Genomic DNA, 19,995 nt, shown 5'->3' with positions numbered 1-19,995 from the left:
GCATAAAAATACAAAACAAAAAATAGTTAAAATAAAATTTGCTGCCTGTGATGTGATTAAATAGTAGCCACTAGCCAGTTATTAGGTTTTATGACACACAACATTGTCAAGTTTTCTTGGACAGTCATATATGATTAACATATGAAGCAGTGTAAGTCACATACACAAAAACATATTATATATTAATGCACATATTGTGGGAGTGCTGCCAAAATGACCAGTGTAAATACAAACAAACAACAAAATATTAGCGCATATCCTAAATGAAACAACACTTATTTTGATATAAAGTCTGCAAAAAATGCCTGTTTAAAACTCTATACTCTTAAATATTGGGATCTTAGTCACACAATATGGCTATATTCTGCTCAGCCAGTCACCACTTACAAGGTGTCCCAAAATAGACTGGTCCTAACACTATAAAATTTTCACCTTACTGGGCTGAACCCTTTGATTCTAATATAGAATTCCAAACCTGCTCAGGTGTGTTCCAGGCAGTGTCATTAAGGCTATATAAAGCCAGGCAGCCTCATTCAATGAGGCATAGAACCACAGAGTTGGAATTCTATATTAGAATCAAAGGATTCAGCCCACTAAGGTGAAAATTTATAGTGTTAGGACCAGTCTATTTTGGGACACCTTGTAAGTGGTGACTGGCTAAGCAGAATATGGCCATATTGTGTGACTAAGATCCCAATATTATTTAAGAGTATAGAGTTTTAAACAGGCATTTTTATTTTTTGCAGATATATATATATATATATATATATATACACATACACACATACACACCACAACATTTTAAATTAGGGGGAGGTAAAAGGCGAGTTTAAAATCCTCCACTACGCACAAAATATAGAGAAAATAACTCATTGTGTAGTTCATTAACAAATCTAGACAGGCCAGTAGGTCTGTTTTTCCCACTGAAAACCTCTGGAATACACGGTTTCCAATGCAGCAAGGAATTCTGGGTAAGATATGCAAATTAGGTTCACAATGACACACCTTTTTACTTCATGTCTGCTTTTCAGCAGATTGCCTTTACGCCAAAGCATCGCTGTTCACACAGCTTATAAGCTTAGCTAGGGTTAAAGCAGTGATTCATAACTATCCCAGGACAGACTGTTTCGTGGTTATTGCCACTGATCAGCTGGGAGAAAGTTTGAATCACTGCTGGGTGAAGTTGTTTCCGGGCAAAACACAACAACATTTTAAATTAGGGGGAGGTAAAAAGGTGAGTTTAAAAACCTCCACTACGCACAAAATAGAGAGAAAATAACTCATTGTGTAGTTAATTAACAAATCTAGACAGGCCAGTAGGCCTGTTTTTCCCACAGAAAACCCCTGGAATACACAGTTTCCAATGCAGCAAGGAATTATGGGTAAGATATGCAAATTAGGTTCACAATGACACCTTTTTACTTCATGTCTGCTTTTCAGCAGATTCCCTTTACGCCAAAGCACCTAATTTGCATATCTTACCCAGAATTCCTTGCTGCATACACATATACAGTTTTTTTTTTTACATACACACACACACAAATATACAGTTACACACACATATGGATAGATATAGATATATATTATTTTTTTTTTTATTTATTTTGTATTTATTTTTTCTTCTTTTTTTAAACATTTTAATTTGACTGAAAATGAGCCCTGCTCCTGTGCAGGAATCCAATACAGGCATAGAGCAGTAGGGGTGGGGGGCTGCTCCTTTCAGAAATGCTGTGCCTTGCTGATATCAAATACATTGTAGATGCAGTTAAGTTAACCCAGCAGCAGAGGGGAATGTATTTTTAGCCTTTTTGGCAGCCGTGGGGTTAACTGCATCTGCTATGTATTTGAGCCGTTTCTCAGAGAGCTTGAGATTGTGTGGGAGGTTCCATAATGATTACATACCCTAAGGTTTCAGACTGCAGACTTTCCTAGAGTGAAATATAAGTACCTCTTCACATCTCCTGCATGGGCTCTGCTTTTAGATTTCAATAGCTTGATCGGATGCTGAGATCACAAACAGAAAGTGAAACAGACATTTTACAAATGTGTGCTAAAAACAACCACTAGATTGAGCTGGTTTGCAAGAAATCACATACAAATAATGCAGTACAGCCACCAGGGTTTTTTTTTTTTTTTAGCAAAAAATCGCGACCTCTCACGGTTTTTAAATCGCGGCAATTAATTGCGGTTTAAAATCGAACAAGCGAAAAATAGTGCAGCCATAATAAAAATAAAAAAAAAAATAATAATAATAATAATAATAATAATAATAATAATAATAATAATAATAATATTATATACACATGTACATACAAAGCAAGATAGTTCAAGCTTACAGCTCATGAAAACTCCAAATCCACAATCTCAGAAAATTAGAATATTGTGAAAAAGGTGCAATATTCTAGGCTCAAAGTGTCCCACTCTAATCCGCTAATTAAGCCATAACACCTGCAAAGGGTTCCTGAGCCTTTAAATGGTCTCTCAGTCTGGTTCAGTAGGAATCACACTCATAGGAAAGACTGCTGACCTGACAGTTGTGCAGAAAACCATCATTAACACCCTCCATAAGGAGGGAAAGCCTCAAAAAGGTAATTGCAAAACAAGTTGGATGTTCCCAAAGTGCTGTATCAAAGCACATTAATAGAAAGTTATGTGAAAGGGAAAAGTGTGGAAGAAAAAGGTGCACAAGCAGCAGGGATGACCACAGCCTGGAGAGGATTGTCAGGAAAAGGCCATTCAAAAGTGTTGGGGACTTTCACAAGGAGTGGACTGAGGCTGGAGTCAGTGCATCAAGAGCCACCACACACAGACGGATCCTGGACATGGGCTTCAAATGTCGTATTCCTCTTGTCAAGCCACTCCTGAACAGCAAACAACATCAGAAGCGTCTTACCTGGGCTAAAGAAAAACAGACCTGGTCTGTTGCTCATTGGTCCAAAGTCTTCTTTTCTGATGAGAGCAAATTTTGCATCTCATTTGGAAACCAAGGATCCAGAGTATGGAGGAAGAATTGAGAGGCACACACTGCAAGATGCTTGAAGTCCAGTGTGAAGTTTCCACAGTCTGTGTTGATTTGGGGAGCCATGTCATCTGCTGGTGTTGGTCCACTGTGCTTCATTAAGTCCAGGGTCAACGCAGCCGTCTACCAGGAGATTTTGAAGCACTTCATGCTTCCTTCCGCAGACAAGCTCTATGGGGATGCTGACTTCATTTTCCAGCAGGACTTGGCACCTGCCCACACTGCCAAAAGCACTAAAACCTGGTTCAATGACCGTGGGATTACTGTGCTTGATTGGCCAGTAAACTCGCCTGACCTGAACCCCATAGAGAATCTATGGGGCATTGCCAAGAGAAAGATGAGACATGAGACAGAACAATGCAGAAGAGCTGAAGGCCGCTATTGAAGCATCTTGGTCTTCCACCTCAGCAGTGCCACAGGCTGATAGCTTCCATGCCACGCCGCATTGAGGCAGTAATTGCTGCAAAAGGGGCCCAAACCAAGTACTGAGTACATACAGTATGTATGCTTATACTTTTCAGAGGTCCGATATTGTTCTATGTACAATCCTTGTTTTATTGATTGCATGTAATATTCTAATTTTCTGAGATTGTAGATTTGGGGTTTTCAAGAGCTGTAAGCCATAATCACAATTATAACAAATCACGGCTTGAACTATCTTGCTTTGCATGTAATGAGTCTATGTCATATATTAGTTTCACCTTTTAAGTTGCATTAGTGAAATAAATTAACTTTTTCACGATATTCTAACTTTGAGTTTCACCTGTATATACATACAAACATACATACACACACACACACACACACTTCCAAGTGCCATCCGTTAGGAAGCATATAGTATACATCAGCAGTATAAGCATGGAGCAGCAGCCCCTCCAAAATAAGCATATAGACCCAGCAGTACAGTAAAGCAGGTTCCCAGGCAGATTGACACTGTGGGAACGTACAGCAGACATCAACGAGGCTGTACATGAACCTGTCCTCATGCACACCGAGTAAGGGCAACAAACACAGCAACACTGGCTCCTTAGAGAGAGACACTGCAGAAAAATTTTCACTAAAAAAATTCTCATTGCAGAAAATGGAAAAAAAAAAAAAAAAAAAAAAAAAAAAAGGTTCTGCCTCTGGGGCCGTGGGCTGCCATAGCAGCAAAGAACAGCGAACGGTTGAAACAAAGGCACTTTCTGCATGAAGTATCTTATACTTCATGAATGAAAGTGCCATTTATTTGTTTCAACAGTCAACCCTAGCGTTTCGGACACTGAACCCAAAAAAAAATACTTTTGTGATTTAGATAGAGCATGCAATTTTAAGCAACATTCTAATTTACTCCTATTATCACATTTCCTTCATTCTCCTGGTATCTTTATTTGAAATGCAAGAAAGTAAGTTTAGATGTCAGCCCATTTTTGTTGAATAACCTGGGTAGTTCTTGCCGTTTGGTGGATAAATTCATCCACCAATAAAAAAGTGCTGTCCAGAGTTTTGAACCAAAAAAAAAAAAAAAAGCTTAGATGCAATCTTTTTCAAATAAAGATAACAAGAGAATGAAGAAAAATGTATAATAGGAGTAAATTAAAAAGTTGCTTAAAGTGAATGTCAATTTTGATGCTAAAGTGCCCAGTTTTTAAAAATTCGATTAAAACAGGGGCACTTTAATTCATCAAAACTTATATTTCACTCCTGTTGAGAAAAAAAAAAACAAAAAAAAAAAAAAAAAAAAAAAAAACACACCTTACCTTTTAAACTTCACAGCAGCTCATGCTTCCTCCGGTCGTTGAAAGCCATTTCTGACGTCAGAAATGGATAGGTCATCCTCCAATCACAGCTCCCCCCCCCCCCCCGGGGGAATCAGTGTCATATTCAACGCTGTGATTGGAGGAAGCCAGATTCCTCATTTTAGACCCAGGAAGAGGCTTTGCGACAGGCGGAGGAAGCTGGAGCTACTGTGAAGATTAAAAGGTAAGTTTTTTTTCTCAACAGGAGTGAAATGTAATTTTGATGAATTAAAGTGCCACTGTTTTTAATCGAATTTTTACAAACCGGGCACTTTAGCATCAAAATTGACATTCACTTTAAAATTGCATGCTCTATCTGAATCACAAAAGAAAAAAATTGGGTTCAGTGTCCCTTTAACCCCTTAAAAACCAGTGCTGTACCCTGTGCGACACTGCAGTCCTGGGCTTCCCTCTGCCACGATCTCGCTAAAAATAGTGAGATTGCTCTATTTCTGCATGCCCCACACGAAAAACGCAAACCTTTTATTTTATACTGCCAGTACTTAAGATGGGGGTGACCTTTGGGGGGTGGAGAGGGAAGAGAGCTGTTTGAGAGGGGCCAGGGAGGAATCAAGGGGTGGGATGTGTCAGGTGGGAGGCTGATCTCTACACTAAAGCTAAAATTAACCCTACAAGCTACCTAATTAACCCCTTCACTGCTGGGCATAATACAAGTGTGGTGCGCAGCGGCATTTTGCGGCCTTCTAATTACTAAAAAGCGATGCCAAAGCCATATATGTCTGCTATTTCTGAACAATGGGGATCCCAGAGAAGCATTTACAAACATTTGTGCCATGATTGCACAAGCTGTTAGTAAATAATTTCAGTGAGAAACCTAAAATTATGAAAAAGTGATTTTTTTTTTTTATTTGATCACATTTGGCGGTGAAATGATGGCATGAAATATACCAAAATGGGTCTAGATCAATGATTTGCATTGTCTACTAAAAGCAAAATATTGATTTTATATTTACTTATCAAAACTATATAATTTGCATTGTCTACTATAAGCAAAATATATAGTTTTGATAAGTAAATATAAAAAAAAAAGTCTCTTCTGTTTAAATGTAGTAATGGCAAAAATGCTAAAAAGGCTCTGGTCTTTTGGGGAAGTTTTTGTCTGAAATGCCTGGTCCTTTAAGGACCAGTACACTCAATGAAAAAGCACTCATTATCAGTAATAGTGCAGTATCAAGTAAACGATAAGCGACCAGTGAATCTCTTTTTTTTTTCTTTTTTTTTATAAATATGTAATATTTTTACATTTTTAATAATGTTCTTTGCTTTGCAACTCGACAACCCTGGAACACCCAGATAAAAGGGCTGTACTTCCAAACTTTCTTACCCCACCCCGTAGTCTATCAAATTATTTTAGTTAATTCTATTCCAAGTAGTTTCTTTCTGCAAAAAGCATGAGCAATTGTCAGAGGAGCACGCCCACTAAGTCAATGGTGCCCGCGCACGCTTGTCAGATATAGTGAGGGACCTCCATCACATTTATACAAATGTATTTAATCCACCAACCTCCAAGTGGCCACCATCCTTCTCATAAAGGGCTGGATGTTCTTCTGGACACACTTGAAGTAAGAGCACTTTGGTAAATAGCTATCCTCCACGGTAAGCAGATTTTGAAGAACTCTGTCAAAGAGCAGCGCTGGGGCAGTCTGAGCCTGGCGGACAGTGCACACCTCGCAACACAGAAGCTCCATGCTGCCCTTGTTGCCTGCAGCGGCTGCTCTTTTTATCCCCCACTAGTACCGGTTCATCTTTATCTGACCTGTAGTAGCGGTTCGTCATCATCTGACAGACCATAATAATATCTTGAATGCAAGTCAGATGATGATGAACCTCTACTACAAGCGTGCACCAGTGGGAAAAAAAAAAAAAAAAAAAAAATCTACCTGCTGAACACGGACAAGCTTTTTATCGAGAGCACGTCCGTGTTCACACTAGCAGTGACATCATCATGGGGTCTGAAGCATGAGCCCTGCACGAAAGGGACTGTGCTTGTGAGGCTGCACGGCCAAAAATAAAATATCCAATTTGGTATTATTAGCCCATAAAAACTGAATTTTTTAAAAATAAAATATTTAGTTACAAAATAGTTTATCAAAAAAGCCACACACACACGTTTAATTTCCATTGATAAATAAATTAAAAATAGGTCTTGATTTGGGTAAACTGTCCCTTTAAGGGGTTAAATAAGTATGTAAAATAGTGTGCAACTGTGAGGTTTTGTGAGAATGTTAAAATGACAGTTTGCTTCCTGTGTCCTTGGATGGCATTGTATAAATCCTGATAAAGCTGCACTGTTCTCTCCACACATCTGCCGCCCTGGCAAGTCTATACAGCAACAGTGTTGAGATGAACAAAACCTGGCTAATACATGAATTATGCAAGCATAAATTAACCATGCTCCCTTCCTCATATCATGTTTTCTAAAGTTTGCTATCATGCTCTCTGCCAGGCTCATCTTCATTACACGTCGTTCTTCATCTGCTGCACCTCTCTGCCAATCCATTCACTGGATTCCTCTTGCCTCCAGGATTAAGCACAAAATTAAAGTGACATACAAAGCCCTCAACTGCACTGCTCCCCCCTATATCTCAGACCTTGTCTCCAGATACTCTCCCGCCAGTCCCCTTCGCTCTGCTCATGACCTCCTAACTCTCCTCCTCTCGTTACCTCATCACACTCCCGTTTACAGGACTTCTCCAGACTGGCTCCCATCTTGTGGAACTCTCTGCCTCGCTCCACAAGACTCTCCCCGACCCCTAGTTTTGAAAACTTCAAGCGCTAAAGACTCTACTGTACGGGGAGGCATACAACCTACACTAACCTTTCTTTATTACGTTTCCTCTCCTCCATTGCTATCCCCTGAACCCCTTTAGCATGTATGCCTAAGAGCAGGGCTCGACAAACCCAGGAGCCTGGGAGCCACTGGCTCCTATAATTTTACCCCTGGCTCCTAACTTTTTGGGTTATTCTTCATATATCTATATACAAATTCAACTGTCTGGCTCCTAAAAATATGCCTGGCTCCCAAATATTCTTACTGGCTCCTATTTTTTAAACAGATTTATCAAGCACTGCCTAAGAGCCATGCTGTTTGTAGATCACCTTCTTTAGAGCTGACTAGAACAGTGCGACTCTTGGCAACAGACTGTATAATCTAAGTGTAGTAATACGGAAAATCATTACGCTTTTGAAGTATCACATTCTAATTCTTCATTTATTGTATTGTTCCCAGATGCTGCTACAATCAGCTGTATGGTAAATATCTTCCCATATGAAAAATCCCCCATTAACAATTTCAAATGTGCATTACAGAATTGGAGAAAGGGTGACAATGACAAGAGAATAACCAAGTAACCCCTTTCTGAAAACATAATCAGATTATGTAGAATTTCACTTCTAACCCTGACACATTGATGGCATACAGCAATGTCACTAATGCAAAAATAACATAAGTCACCTTAACATAACATGCTCTAATTAGATAGAGTATGCATTCTTAGCATTAATGACCCTGCAAGTTTGTGTTATACACAAACCTTTCAATGTACAGACATTTATTTACATACAAACACATCGTTTTCACAGTTTTAGAAAAAGAAATAACAGATTATAGGTGGGGTAAACCTCAGAACCTTCATCAAATGAAGCCAAGAAAAATACTATGTGGTCTGTTCCCTGCTCTCTACTTCTTGTGCATTATTACACAATCATAGAAGGAATTATAAATATATTGTATTTATTTTGCAGGCAAAAAACAAAAAAACTTGCCAAGTGAAAATGTTAATTATAGATTGTAAGCAATGATGGCAACAAGAGCTTCCTGTTTACTGCACTGATGCGTCAGACTGTATGAATACGACAGAAGGCCTTGTTCAGTGACATCTTATTTCCCATACAAATGCTCTGCTGCCAGTTTGCCACCCAGGCATTCTGGAAGGCTTTGTTTAGCCACTCGTGAGTCAATCTCCTCTTTTCTCTGCTGCCTCTGACTCTGCAAGTGGCATGGCGGATTATCCTTTTGCAATTCTGTTTAATTACTTTAGTCTTATAAGGAGCTTGTCACTGCAGATTAAAGTATTTGCAACCAGAAAGTTACTAACGCATATTAGCAGCCAAAGTAGAAATGCAATCCGTTAACATAGTAAAAACAATACATTTTTTTAAATTGCGAGTAAAAACTAGAATACAAATCTTTATGATATCAACACATTATAGCAGAAATGATTTCCCTTCAATATCAAATTTTATAAACATTTCCAAAGTGAAATGCATAGCAGGGCTGGATATGTTAGGGTGTCGGAAAACTTAGCTGTTGGTGCTGCTAAGAATCAGAACTGGAAGTGAAGTGCAGCACACAGTCTGATATGTAAAGGGACAGTCTAGTCCAAATTAAACTTTCATGATTGAGATAGCGCATGTAATTTTTCTTTTTTTTGTAAAAACTTTCTAATTTTCTTTTATCATCAAATTTGCTTTGTTCTCTTGTTATTCTTAGTTGAAAGCTGAACCTATGTAGGCTCATATGTTAATTTCTAAGCTCTTAATGGGACAGTCAACCCAAAAAATGTTCTTACTGCTACAGTTAAAGTTTACTAGGATAAATAGTTCAAACTATAGCCCAATTTTGCTTAATAAATAGTTTTCTAGTAAAATGACACTACATGTCCCACTCCGTTTTGAAATGGCCGCCAGCCTCCTCCTGTATTTCGTCATGCACATCTTCCCTTCTGCTAGTAACTTTTCGTAGCTCCGCATTCCCATTTTTGGAGCATGCGCAATGCGCCGATTTGAGTGAAGGGAGCCTTTTGAAGCAGGAACTAAAAATAACCGCTCAGTATCCTAGCGGTTCCTATATGTGGCGGACCAGTTTGGCTTCTCTTCATCTACCACCGCATATAGGAACCGCTTGGATACTGAGGGCTACTGTACTGCCTGCTTTGTTTTTGAGCAGTGAGTGCCTTTGCCTCAGGATATTTGCAGGATCCCACTGTGATCTAAACACGGCTCCTGTCTCAAACGATCCTGCACTGAATTTGCATACTATAACTAAAGTCAAAATATACTCATTTTCTCTAAATCCCCTACATGAAACCTACTAACTCAGATAAACATTTCAATGGGAATATATCTATTTTTGCAAGATTATTTATCTATTTATAATAATAATATATGTTCCTCAAAGTGGATACAATATATGAATTGTTACAGACAAATTAACTGTACCAAGAAAACTAATACCATGTGCTCAACAGTAAATAATGATTTAATCATACTTTGATAAAAGGTATATGACATCTCTAGTAGGATCTTATACCAGTTGTATTTGGATTAGAATTGAAGGTGTTATACTAATTAATAGAGTTGATTCATTTGCTGCAACATCACATCATTTGCACAAAACTATTTCTATTTTAAAAAGCTGCAAACGAAAATATAGGTCTGAGGAAGGGGTGAATGCCCCGAAACGTCACTGCCGAATAAATATTTGTTGTTTTGAAATCCAGTGAGTGCTTATTCCTATTCAGATTGTTCATTCCGTTAAGCACCCTGGTCTGTGTCTGGGTTGGCTAGTGAGAGTGCACTAAATCGAAGTCTTTATATATTTATATATATATATATATATATATATATATATATATATATATATATATATATATATATATATATATATATATATATATATATATATATATATATATATATATATATATATATATATATATATATACACACACTTTGAGGACTTCTAGTCGGTGGGCAAACTCAAATGCGCCCTTTGAAGAAAAGCAGACAGAGGGTACCCTGCAACATTTCGTAAATCTGGCCTTGTGGCACTGGACATTTTAAGCAAACATTATTTGTCTGCTTAATATTCATAAATTAATATGCAGCTCCAATGTGTTAGGAAGTTTGCCCTCAATGCTCTAAATTGTTATAAAATTATATTTTATAAGTACTGACACGGAAAGTCCTTTCAGGAGCTGTAGACAGCTGCTGGTCCCAGGCAGGCTCAGCCAGAGATTACTGAGGTGCAACAACTGCCGTTGCTTATTGGCTCAACAGTTATGTCTGCTAGGACCAGCAGGTCTCTGCAGACATAACTATGTGATGAGGGGTTTGTAACCTTTTCTCATATTGTGATAATACTGTAACTCATTTTCTAATTATGTAAATTTATGACTATATTTAGACAAGCTAATTTATAGCAGAACACAAGATTTTACTCTAATTTAGGAAACAAAGCTACACAATTATCTAAAAGTGATACATATAATCTAAAATATATTGCCTGATAGTTGAATTTATGCATTACATTTTTAGGAAAAGAAAGTCTAACAAGCAGAATACAACTAACAGCTAGTTAATAGAGTATCAGAGTTTTAATGGATGATGATGATAACTATATATACCCTGCTACTTTGAACAAAAAGGTTTAATCAAGGTCACAGCAAGAGTTACTCTTTAGCTATCACAGGGTTTACGTCAGAGTCCTCTACACGAGATGAATGCTACTGGTGACTATCATTTGAAGGGCACAAGGTGTGTATTATAGTGTAACCACTATGCTCTTACACTAGTAGATTAGCAACACATTATATTGTTCATTGCCTGAAGCTTGAGATTTGAACAGTTTTCTGAAGCCCTTGTAAAATATTGTGCACCTATTTTGTCAACAATATAACACTATTTAATGAATGCGAGTAATAAAAGGCACAAGGTAATTTAGCTTTAAGTAACATTTGACATGGAAAAACATATAATCCTGTTTAAAGTGTTGACATATTTATATAAAAATAAAGACCCAGATGTAATATTAGGGAAACAGCACACTTCAGGACCCATGAAAATATTCCATCCACAACATTTGTACCCAAGATTTACAGAGCATATTTATTTTCTCACAGAAAACAGGTACACATAAAGGTGTTATAAACCCACTCTAGAAAACCAGGGGTTATTAACTGTTAATAACATTAATAAATAAAGCATTGCAGCACATATCGATGGAAAGACATCAAACCCTAGAACTCAGTTTTCTCCACAGAAACTTTTGCCAGCCAAGTGGCAATATGAAGTGGCCATATTGGGCAGTGTAATCTTTTCTAATATTATATCATTTTCTGCTATCCAAAGCACAAATAAATTGCATAATTTAACATAAAATGCATTTAAAAAAAGGGACAGTTTACTCATAATTCTCCCTTTTAAAATTGTTCCCAATTATCCATTTTACCTGCTGGAGTGCATTATATGGTTTACAAGTAGCTCCTTTACTCTTATTTTGGCATTAAAATAGCTCATTTAGCCTGTGGTATCCCCACCTTTACTGAAAGTTGCTGGTCTTACATCCAGGCTATGGACAAGCCTATGTAAACACAGCCAGGAGAAGAAGGTACACTCCCAGTGAGGTGCAGGACAGTTAAAGGGACAGTCTAGTCAAAATTAAACTTTCATAATTCAGATAGGCAATGCAATTGTAAACAACTTTCCAATTTACTTTTATCAAATTTTCTTTGTTCTCTTGGTATTGTTGGTTGAAAGCTAAATCTAGGTAGGCTCATATGCTTATTTCTAAGTACTTGAAGATTGCCTCTTATCTCAGTGAATTTTGACAGTTTTCAGTTTGACAGTGCTTGTTCATATGTGCCATATAGATAATGTTGTGCTCACTATAGTGGAGTTACTTATAAGTCAGCACTGATTGGCTAAAATGTAAGTATGTTAAAGTGAAATAAGGAGGAAGTCTGCGGAAGCGTAGATAGAGGGTAATCACATAGGTAAAAAGTATATTAACCCTTTCATGACAGGGTCTTAATGTCTACATTGGATCAACGGCATAACAGGTTAATATAACAGTGTTGGTTATGCAAAACTTGGGAATGGGTACTAAAGGGATTATTTATTTTTTTAAACAACAACAACAACAATTCTGGAGAAGACTGTCCCATTAAGTAATAAAGCGTTCATTTTTATTGAGCTTTGGTTTTCCAGACAAATATAAGATAAGGAAGCAAGTATGTATACACAAAGTGATAGCATAATGAGATCTGATTTTACCTGCAAGGTCAACCCATTTCAATAGGTTGTGGTTTAAAAAGAACAAACCCTACTAATTCATATACACAAACCAGAAAATGCAATTTCTCATACATTTTATACTCTGCAGCTGGTATAACAAATCATTGAAAATACATTACAGGAAAAACAATTTTACAGTATACTGTACCTTTAATGATAATTTGTGCAATAAAAATTGAACATGATTAATATTAGCAAATTTTGGCTAAACTTTTAGCCAGGTGATCAGTAAAATCAGACGGGTGGTGCTGGTGCACCAGCTAAAAAGGTCCTGGGGGGGGAACAATGGAAGTAAATCTCAAACCATGGTACCCTAGGCACAGATCAAAATATTCTGCGGATAAAGAAAAGTATTGATTTGTCTGGCCTGATATTACAACTTCCAAGTGCTTGCAGAAAAAAAAACAGCCGTGGGTTTTTCTTACATATGCATAGATAAGTAAAATTATACAAGGGTCCAAGGATAAACATTCTATGAGCTGTTTTTCCCTGAATTGGACAAACCCTGCGCTACTAAATATAGAAGTAGCAACCCTCTTTTTCAAAAAATTCCATTTAGATGGAAATATAACTGATCCTCCAACATCATGTGATTACAACCAGGAAACAGTCAAATAAACAAAAAGTGAATTAAACCAAATGTGTATCTCACTGTTGAGATTCGTCCAAGTGCGTGTGGCTTTTACACTGGGCTGTATTCACTTAGCTGTGAAGTAGTCCGTGTATACTCATGTGAGATAAATATTTCAGTGGGGAGAGCCCCTTTAATTCCTGCATTTATATTGGACTTGAATAATAAAATCGCTTCTAACTTTTTGAATAAATGTATAAAACTTTCGAATAAAAGATATTACATTTCAGTTGAAAGTGATCATTTAATGAATAACCCTACATGCACAACCTACAATGACAAACGTAAAAAGACATCCCTTCACCATGAGACAGGGGCATTATCACTCACATCAGCAAGGCAAGGACCAGCTTCCTGTACCCCAGCATCCTGTCAAGGAGGCCTGCAATGCTGTGCAAGACTCTGGCACTCACATGGTAATTTTTTTACCCAATACAGAAACCACCCACAATAAATTATAAGAAAATCGTTCTTCGAAACTAAATATACCCCCGCCCTGCCCGCTGCATCTCTCACCGGCACTTCACGTTTTCCGTTTCCCTCCTTCATCACTTCACTAGAGGGAGGATAATTGTCTCCAGTTATCCAAGGAGACAGCAGCCATGATGTCATCAACAGATCGTCCAATGGTATAGCCCAATTTGGAGCTGTCAATCAGGTTCAATATAGAAAAGAAAAGGGAGGTGACTAAGGGCGGAAACGCATGGATGCTGCTGACATATTTGTTGGGGGCAACAGAACAATATGTGTTTGTGGAGAACTTGTCTCTAAACGGAATATTTGTATATATTATTACATTATTGTTTAGAGCATGGTTTTTTTTTTTTACTAATTCTTGTTTTATTATAGTTTATTTTAGGTGTAATGGTTCTATGTATAGTGCACATATGGTCTGCAGTCCTTTGTTGATGACGATTTACAGGATCAGCTGTGTGGGGTGTTTCCACAGGCGGTACACGGAATCTGGAGTGCAGAGCAGATCAGAGACAGGCAGATGTGAAAAGAGGGGTGTCCTGCCTCAGAGGTACACCAGGATTCTATATATTTCATAATACAAAGACATAACCATTCCTAATACTCAGATTGTAGGGACTCAGACTCTTCATGTTACAGAGGAATACAAGGGTAACATTCTAATATATACACCAAAAAACACAAGTGTCACTCAATGCTTAAAATTCAATACAGTAGAGACATTCCAATAACAATAGAAAACTGAGACACTGTGATGTAATGTATAGCACTCGTAATGCAGTCAGCAGCAACACTCTCTTCCAAAACAGCAACTAGAAGTTCTAATATATAGAAGCAAAATTATATTGGGCATTTTATGCAGGAACCCACAATAGACACACTTCATAGTATAGACATCAACAGCAGATACTCTTCATAAAACAAAAATACTAGGGCAGCATATCTGTAATAATACTGAGAGGAACATGTAATATTTGATGCAGAGAGATACAAGGGACGCTTCCCCTATACAGGCACTAGGCATAATTACTAGTCCTGATGTATGGACACATCCCCCATCCGAACAGAGAGACCGCAGACAGGTGTCTCTCATTATACAATGGCAGCACCGACATACCATGCTTCCCACCAAAAAGACAATATTGATTATATAATTAAAAATACATACCCAAACTGCAGTTACTTATATCCTAAATTATAATATGATGAGGGGGAAATATCCTTCAAAGAGAGATGCTGGATTCACAACCCCTCTTAATCTAAAGCATTGATTGCTGTGCAGGATGGCTAACAAACTAGCAGATTACAGCACTTGTTATTAGGTGATGCGTGTTGTGTGTGTGTATATATATATATATATATATATATATATATATATAATGTATGTATTTACAGACTGCTATATTTTAAAACATTAAGCTGGTTTAACCTAAAAGGTGTGAGTAAAACGGCTAACTAATGCTTTTCGAATATTTATTACATTGTAAAACTCAGTGTGTTATTTCATGTAAAATAACACATATACAAGACAGTGGTGTCACAGAGCAAAACCCATTGACTAACACTAGGGATGCATGTCCCTCTCAACAAGTCACACCAGGGATACATTCCTAATACAGAGGGTATCCATAATACATAACTATCCTTACAGAGAAACGCAAGAAAAACATTTTCTTCCATATAAATGCACAAGGAATGTGTTCTCTAATACAGAATTATTGGGGTACATACCGTTTCTGATAGACTTCAGGTACTTGTAATTTCCTTATACTAGGACATATACAGTATCTCTCAATATAATACATGCCTTTCTAAATACAGAGGTATCCAGTATACATACAGTGATAGGATTTTTTATTTTATTCAATGTAGCCACAATGGGAACCAAACCATTCTACTTTAGGACATATATACTTAATAAGGCATGCAAAGGGACGTATAACTCTTTAATATAGGAACATTCCCAAAACCTACTGACTGTAATACAGAAAAAATTGGGATTTTCCCTTCAAATACAAAAGGCATAAATGCCCCATGTGCACAGCCTCAATTCTAATACAGTAACTGGCGCATGTACACCTCTGTAGAGAACCTAATGAAAACTTTCTCGTAATACTGAAATACTAGGGTCACACATCCTTCCTAAAATAAACACAGAGGGACCTTAAAGGGACACTGAACCCAAAATTTTTCTTTCGTGATTCAGATAAAGCATGCAATTTTAAGCAACTTTTTAATTTACTCCTATTATCAATGTTTCTTCGTTCTCTTGCTATCTTTATATAAAAAAGAAGGCATCTAAGCTTTTTTCTTGGTTTAGAACTCTGGACAGCAGTTTTTGATTGGTGGATGAATTTATCCACCAATCAGCAAGGACAACCTAGGTTGTTCACCAAAAATGGGCCAGAATTAAACTTACATTCTTGCATTTCAAATAAAGATACCAAGAGAATAAAGAACATTTGATAATAGGAGTAAATTAGAAAGTTGCTTAAAATTTCATGCTGAATCACAAAAGAAAAAATTTGGGTTCAGTGTTCCTTTAAGCTTTCCTTATAAACACAACTGCATGCACAATGTAATACAGAAACACACCAGGACCCAAATGACATAGTGAATAATAGTCATCAGCAAAACCCCATACAAATGTAATTAACATAAACAACACATATCCCAAAATAGATACTGCTGTTACACACTACCATTGAATTAGATGTACACCATTCATAAATATCACTGCCTGTATAGATCTTTCACTGTTTCTTTAATAGAGACACATTCATAACCCTTCTATTTTTTTATTGACAGCAGAGAAACCTACTGTGCTATAATATAGGTATCAGTAATGCCATGCTTACTGTAGAGACAGTAGCGCTTGCTGATTGGTGGCTGTACATAAATTGGAGCATAATGTTTTATGTAGTTAAATTTAGCCCTCTAATGGAAGTGACAATTAAATTCGAATTTTCGAAATAATTTATTTTAGATGGGTATTGGAAATGCTTTTTTTTCACTTTACTTTTTTTTAGGATCATCAATGGATTCATGAAATATTCCCTGATCAATAAGTTAATTCGATGTCGTGTTTGGTGAGTGTTAATGAGATTTTTTTGGGGTTTCTTTGTTGATCATGACTTTGTCAACCCCTGGCATATTCTAATTACTTCATTAAAAAAAAGTATATTCTGTATTTTCTGATAGGTTTGCTATCATGTCACATTTACTTGCAACATGTAAAATGTTATGGTCAAAAATAAATTGAATTATATCAAAAATATATTGAATTAGGTAGCTCTTTATATACCCTTTTAAGGGAAAAAAAAGTTTGCGTTGTTACTTCAATTAGTACAAAAGTTATAGCGATTAGAATATGGTGAAATGTTATTCAACGCAGATGGTTTATTATTCGTTATAATTTAGTAACATCTTGGTTTTTAAGTAATGTTGTTAGAATGTTGAGTACCTGTCTAAGCCAAAGAATCAGGGGTTGAGAATAATTCCAAAATGCTGCTAGTCCTAGTTTACTAGTAAACTATACATTTTGGAGTCACTATATGCTAAACTTTAATACATTTTTACACATTTTCTTTTTTGGTTGTATTAAAATGAATTTCTTTGTCCGGTCTCCTAACTTATAATAAAAATAGGAGCATAAAGTTTTATTTATTATTCAGTGCTTTATTTATTTGATCTTTTGCATAATACAGTTATAAAGAGGAAAAACATAATCAAAATTCTTCCTCTAAAACAGAGCTACATTCAAGGGAAGTTAAAAGAAAAAAATGGACATTTAATTGTCTTTTTTTCTGTAGTTTGTATTTCCAGGTGGGGAGGAAAATCCATTAAGCCCCCCCGCCCCCATGTGGATGCCCATGGCCATAGGATAGTCGTTTAAAGGGACATAAAACTGACATTTTTTCTGTTGTGGTTCAGATAGAGCATACAGCATTAAACAACTTTACATTTTACCTTTATTATCAAATATGCTTAATTCTCTTGATATCTTGTTGAAGGAGCAGCAGTTCACTACTGGGAGCTAGCTGAGCATATCGCCTGAGCCAGTGACGAGGCATATATGTGCAGCCACCAATCAGCAGCTAGCTTCCCGCAGTGCATTGCTGCTTCTGAGCATTTTCAAAAAAAGGAAACCAAGAGAACAAAACAAATAGGATAATAGATGTAAAGTGGAAAATTCGTAAAAATGACATGCTCTGTCTGAATCATAATTTTTTTGTTTTGACTTTACTGTCCCTTTTAAATAAATAATATTTAGGTAAATAGTACCTGATACTGAAAAGGTTGAGAAACGTTGACCTAAGTGACACAAAAAGAGCATAAAAGGTTTACAAACTGTTTAAAAGCACCAAAGGCACTGGTACTTTCCACTACTTCCAACATGCTGCACCTGCGGGCCTTTAAGAGCTTTCAAGTGTAGCAAAGAAGAGAATGTTCTTTTAAAGGGAGAGTCTACACCAAAACTGTTATTGTTTAAAAATATAGATAATGCCTTTACTACCCATTCCCCAGCTTTGCGCAACCAACATTGTTATATTAATATACTTTATAACATTTAAACCTCTAAATTCCTGCCTGATTCTAAGCCACTACAGACAGCCTCTTATTACATACTTTTTTATTAGCTTTTAACAACAGTGAGTGCTAGTTCATAGGAGCCATATAGATAACATTGTGCTCTCACTAATTGGCTAAAATGCAAGGCAATCCTATAATATAAAAGGCCAAGTGTGTTTGTCCGAAGCTGTCACACGCAGTAGAGACAGCATGAGGACAAACACACCTGGCCTTAGAGTCTACCTGATCTGCTACGGTGACGGGTTGCGGAAGTGGGCGTGACTGGGGTGTGAGCGGGCGTGGCCGGGTGTGAGCGGGGGCATGAACGGGCGTGTCGGGGGCGACCGAGAGAGAGAAAGGGGAAGGAAAGAGAGGGGAGAGAGCTAAAGAGAGGGTAAGAGAGAGCAAAAAAGATGGGAAAGAGCAAAATAGAGGGGAAGAGAGAGAGCAAAAGAATAGAGAGCGCAAAAGAGAGGGGGGAGAGAGAGCGCGCGCGGGAGAGAGGGGGAGAGAGAGCGCGCGGGAGAGAGGGGGAGAGAGAGCGCGCGGGAGAGAGGGGGAGAGAGAGAGCGCGCGCGGGAGAGAGGGGGAGAGAGAGCGCGCGGGAGAGAGGGGAGAGAGAGCGCGCGCGGGAGAGAGGGGGAGAGAGAGCGCGCGGGAGAGAGGGGGAGAGAGAGCGCGCGGGAGAGAGGGGGAGAGAGAGCGCGCGGGAGAAAGGGGGAGAGAGAGAGCGCGCGGGAGAGAGGGGGAGAGAGAGAGCGCGCGGGAGAGAGGGGGAGAGAGAGAGCGCGCGGGAGAGAGAGGGAGAGCGCGCGCGGGAGAGAGAGGGGGAGAGAGAGCGCGCGCGGGAGAGAGGGGGAGAGAGCGCGCGCGGGAGAGAGGGGGAGAGAGAGCGCGCGCGGGAGAGAGGGGGGGAGAGAGAGCGCGCGCGGGAGAGAGGGGGAGAGAGAGCGCGCGCGGGAGAGAGGGGGAGAGAGAGAGCGCGCGCGGGAGAGGTGAGGAGGGAGAGAGAGCCGCGGCGGGAGAGAGGGGGAGATGAGGGAGCGCGGCGGGTAGAGAGCAGAGCGCGCTGGGGGAGAGAGGGGGAAGAGAGGTGGAGACGAGAGCGCGGGGAGGGAGGCGCGCGGAGAGGAGGGGGAGAGAGAGCGCGCGGGAAGTAGGCGAGAGAGAGGGGGAGATGAGAGCGCGCGGGAAGCGAGGGGAGAAGGGAGCGCGCGCGGGAGAGGGGGAGAGAGAGCGCGCGCGGGAGAGAGGGGTAGAGAGAGCGCGGGAGAGAGGGGGAGAGAGAGCCGCGCGGGGACGAGGAGGGGGGGATGAGAGCGCGCGGGAGAGGGGGGGAGGGGAGAGAGGTGCGCGCGGAGAGAGAGGGGGGAGAGAGAGAGCGCGGGAGAGAGAGCGCGCGCGGGAGAGAGGGGGAGAGAGAT

At 38.8% G+C, this 19,995-nt stretch overlaps 2 protein-coding genes across 3 annotated transcripts in view; one reads left to right on the top strand and one right to left on the bottom strand.

Moving 5' to 3' along the window:
* TRAK2 (trafficking kinesin protein 2) overlaps nt 1-14,139 on the bottom strand; it is a 274,016-nt gene extending 259,877 nt beyond the window's left edge. The window contains exon 1 of the mRNA XM_053698700.1: nt 14,042-14,139. The gene's annotated coding sequence lies outside the window, so the exon portion shown is untranslated. The remainder of the gene's footprint in view (nt 1-14,041) is intronic.
* Nucleotides 14,140-14,461: 322 nt separating this feature from the next.
* STRADB (STE20 related adaptor beta) overlaps nt 14,462-19,995 on the top strand; it is an 82,634-nt gene continuing 77,100 nt past the window's right edge. For both annotated transcript variants that reach the window (XR_008400133.1, XM_053698699.1), the window contains exons 1-2: nt 14,462-14,549; nt 17,029-17,088. Coding sequence is in view for 1 of the 2 variants with exons in the window: in XM_053698699.1 (XP_053554674.1) it covers nt 17,077-17,088 (12 nt within the window). In the remaining variant the exon portion in view is untranslated. The remainder of the gene's footprint in view (nt 14,550-17,028; nt 17,089-19,995) is intronic.

This window comes from Bombina bombina, chromosome 1 (genome assembly GCF_027579735.1).
Source record: "Bombina bombina isolate aBomBom1 chromosome 1, aBomBom1.pri, whole genome shotgun sequence".
Lineage (NCBI taxonomy): Eukaryota > Metazoa > Chordata > Amphibia > Anura > Bombinatoridae > Bombina > Bombina bombina.
Note: the sequence above shows the minus strand (reverse complement) of the source record. Positions and strands in the feature narration are given on the sequence as shown.